A 3,543-nucleotide genomic window follows, 5' to 3' on the forward strand; every position below is an offset into this window, starting at 1 on the left:
TGATGTGATCATGATGAAGAAGATGATAATGATGGTGGCGGTGAAGAAGAAGAAGAAGAAGATGGTGGTGACGAAGAAGAGTGATGGGTTTGGGTGGGGTGTGCGGTATGCGGTGTGGGGTGCGGTGTGCAGGACTACCTGAGGCAGGCCCGGGAGGTAAAGAACGCCAACGTGGGGCTGTACGGCATGGGGGCCCAGTGCCACTTCGGGGATGAGGAGGAGCCCAACGTCAATGATATCAACGTCAGTACTGCGCCCTGTCTGTCTGTCTGCTGGTCTGTCTGTTCCCTGTCTGTCTGTCTGTCTGCCTGCTGGTCTATCAGCTCCCTGTCTGTCTGCTGGTCTGACAGCTCCCTGTCTGTCTGCTGGTCTATCAGCTCCCTGTCTGTCTGCTGGTCTATCAGCTCCCTGTCTGTCTGTCTGCTGGTCTGACAGCTCCCTGTCTGTCTGTCTGTCTGCTGGTCTGACAGCTCCCTGTCTGTCTGCTGGTCTGTCAGATCCCTGTCTGTCTGTCTGCTGGTCTGTCTGTTCCCTGTCTGTCTGTCTGTCTGCTGGTCTATCAGCTCCCTGTCTGTCTGCTGGTCTATCAGCTCCCTGTCTGTCTGTCTGCTGGTCTGTCAGCTCCCTGTCTGCTTACCTGGCAGCCCTCTGTGAGTGAAAATGTACAAGGATGTCTGTTCGCGTTTTGCCGTTTCAGTTGTCAGTCCGAAAAGACCACTGTAGTTGTGTGTTTACTGTAGATATCATGGTACAGTTAACAGTCCTGTCAGCTAGTGACCACTTCCACATCTACCACACCAGTGACAGGGTTCTTGTGTTTTACCCAGAATCGGCTGAACACTCTGTCCCAAGCGGGTGTCCCCATTTGGATCACGGAGTTGGACGTGCAGTCTTGGGACGAGAACAAACGGGCTGACTCGTACGAGAAAGCGCTGACGGCTTTCTACAACCACCCGAATGTGGAGGGCATCTTGTTCTGGGGATTCTGGGACCAGTCCCACTGGCGGGGAGAGAAGGCGGCTCTGGTCAAGGGCGATAACTTAGAGGTAAACAAATCAGTTCAAGAGATGATGGCTGCTTGTGACGTTTTCTTTTTGTTAAATGGAGGCAGAAAGGTCCTTTTTGTTTCTCAAATGTGTGGTAGGCTACTGTGCTGTTGTACACATGCACAGCGCTGAACGGGGCAAGGACATACTCCAATAGAAAGACTGGTCACACAGTGCATCGGCAGTGTTGGATCAGTCACTAACGGTGAAAATGAACCTGCTCATAGCTGGAGATGTAAGATAAACCTGCTCATAGCTGGAGATGTCAGTAGGCCTGTTCGACATCAACGTCAGGGTCAGCGTTCTACGAAAGGAATTTTCAACCCCCCAAATGGATACCTCCAAGCAATAGCATCATCATCTTTTCTTTCTATTTTTCATTTCATTGACCGTCGGCAAATTTGAAAGAAAAAATTATGGAAAGTAATGTGATCCTTCTGTGCGTCCTTCCCGCACGTGATGTCACTGAGGCCAGGCGATAGGAGGATATGTCGGCCTCAATGAGAACAGCGTGTAATTGCGAACGGTTCGTGTACCGCTCCACTTTGAAGCTAAGTTCTCACCACACACATTAATTTTCACAATTTAACGTCTGCTTCGACCCCGTTCTGATACCTTGATTAATGAATGTCCATTTCCAATATCCAGCCAAACATTACATTTTTCCAGCTATTTCCGCGCATTACCAGCACTGGAAAAGCATGTTGGTGACAGATCAGAACGTCAGTTTTGACAGGAATTTCAAAAAAATACTTTCGTTTGCAAGTAGACCATAGGATAGTTTGACTGCGTATATTTGCAAACGATTCTGCAGTTACTCAATAGCACTCTCAAAACGGTTTGTTTGTGTATGTCAGTGGTGTGTGTGTGTGTGTGTGTGTGATATCAAAACCAACAATACAACAGTATGGTGCAATATTTAAATAATATGGTATGTCTAATGACGTTCAAGACCTGAATGTTTTCAGTCAACATATACCCAAACCCATCGTTCGCAATTAGACCTGCCCGTTTGCATTTAGCCTTTGACACCCCTGCTTAAAAAAAATATTAAATTTTTTTTTAAAAGTTGACCAAAAAAAAAGTTGATGAACATTTCCTGGTACAACCAAGATGATCGGAGAAAGCCTTCAAAAACAAGAAGAGCTACATTTTGCTATCGTTGTACGTACAATACACACATTGAGCTGGTCGCTTCGACTGGATCGTTCGCAGTTAGGCTCACCTTGCCTATGTACTATGTCGACAAACCTTTCAGTCTACGTGCTCTGAAAACGGGGAATTAAGGTCACTATCGGATCACTAGTCAGCAGATCAACTTGATGCAATATAAAGTTACAATGCAATTCAATTGATTACTCCGTATCAGTGTGGCTGTCTGTAATGATAATCATCAATTTTCATAATGACAATATTCATTATTTCAAAAAGTATTTTCCACTCACGTAAAAAAGAAAAGACTGACATTAACTGACTGAAGGCATCGGTTTACGTGTGTAGCTAGTTCGATTTCGTGGAAATCTTATAAAGCTCAGAACTGGAATGAAACTTATTCAGAGTATGTTATGCCATTAGTAAATATGTCCAAGTTAATGTTTGGTGCCGTTACTGGATATTCAATATTGGGCATGTGCCATGAGTCACGTGCAGTGGAAGTATTGCGGTGGTGAACTGTTTTATTGTTATAATATAGGATGAACAAGTACTCTTCTATCCAATGAATATACATTCATTTGTGTGTGTGCAATTTTCCCCAGCTGACAGCGGCGGGTCGTCGTGTCCTTGACCTTTTCGAGAGTCGCTGGATGACAGAGGTCACGAAACCCTTGGCTGACGTCAATGGTCAGTTCACTGTCCGTGGTTTTCATGGTGACTACGAAGTGCATGTGTACCGCAACGGGCATGAAGTTCCAGAACTGATGCAAAACTTCACTTTGGAGAAGAATTCAGATCATACTGTCACCATCAACTTGCCTTGAGTCCAGTGGACATTGACCATGCTGTCGGGTCAAAAATCACTGACTTTCCTTTCAACAAACCCCGACCTATCCGTCACCGACAAGCTGTAACTGTCAACAAGCCCTGGTCATGCCGATCTTTGTCACTTCCACTAGAAAAGCAAATGATTCTCCCCCCCCACCCTACCAAGACAGCCGAAATGATTCAGTACTTTCGAGCACTTACGTTTGGGGGTGAGGTCAACATCACTTTCTTGTATTGCCAACATCGATTGTAATGATAGTATGCGATGGAAACCCCATTTCTACTTTTGAAAACCAGCCATGTGAACGATTGTCAACCGAGTCAAAATCAATAAAAGGATGTTTGGAATGATGCACTTCCTGTTTTTTTCTTCTTTTATTGCTTAAATTGTAATATAATAAATTTTAGCGACACCCCAAATCCCTCAACCACACCAGGCCAGCAGTTCAGTGAACAACATTGCACCACCAGGAGCCCACACACCTCAGAAGACCCTGCACTGCTGCTGAATCAC

At 45.4% G+C, this 3,543-nt stretch overlaps 1 protein-coding gene across 1 annotated transcript in view; it reads left to right on the top strand.

Moving 5' to 3' along the window:
- LOC143298224 (uncharacterized) overlaps positions 1-3,262 on the top strand; it is a 22,333-nt gene extending 19,071 nt beyond the window's left edge. The window contains exons 10-12 of the mRNA XM_076611023.1: positions 133-243; positions 828-1,046; positions 2,804-3,262. Of these exons, the coding sequence (XP_076467138.1) occupies positions 133-243; positions 828-1,046; positions 2,804-3,025 (552 nt within the window). The 3' untranslated portion in view covers positions 3,026-3,262. The remainder of the gene's footprint in view (positions 1-132; positions 244-827; positions 1,047-2,803) is intronic.
- Positions 3,263-3,543: the final 281 nt, after the last annotated feature.

Source organism: Babylonia areolata, chromosome 23, assembly GCF_041734735.1.
Source record: "Babylonia areolata isolate BAREFJ2019XMU chromosome 23, ASM4173473v1, whole genome shotgun sequence".
Taxonomy (NCBI): Eukaryota; Metazoa; Mollusca; class Gastropoda; order Neogastropoda; family Buccinidae; genus Babylonia; species Babylonia areolata.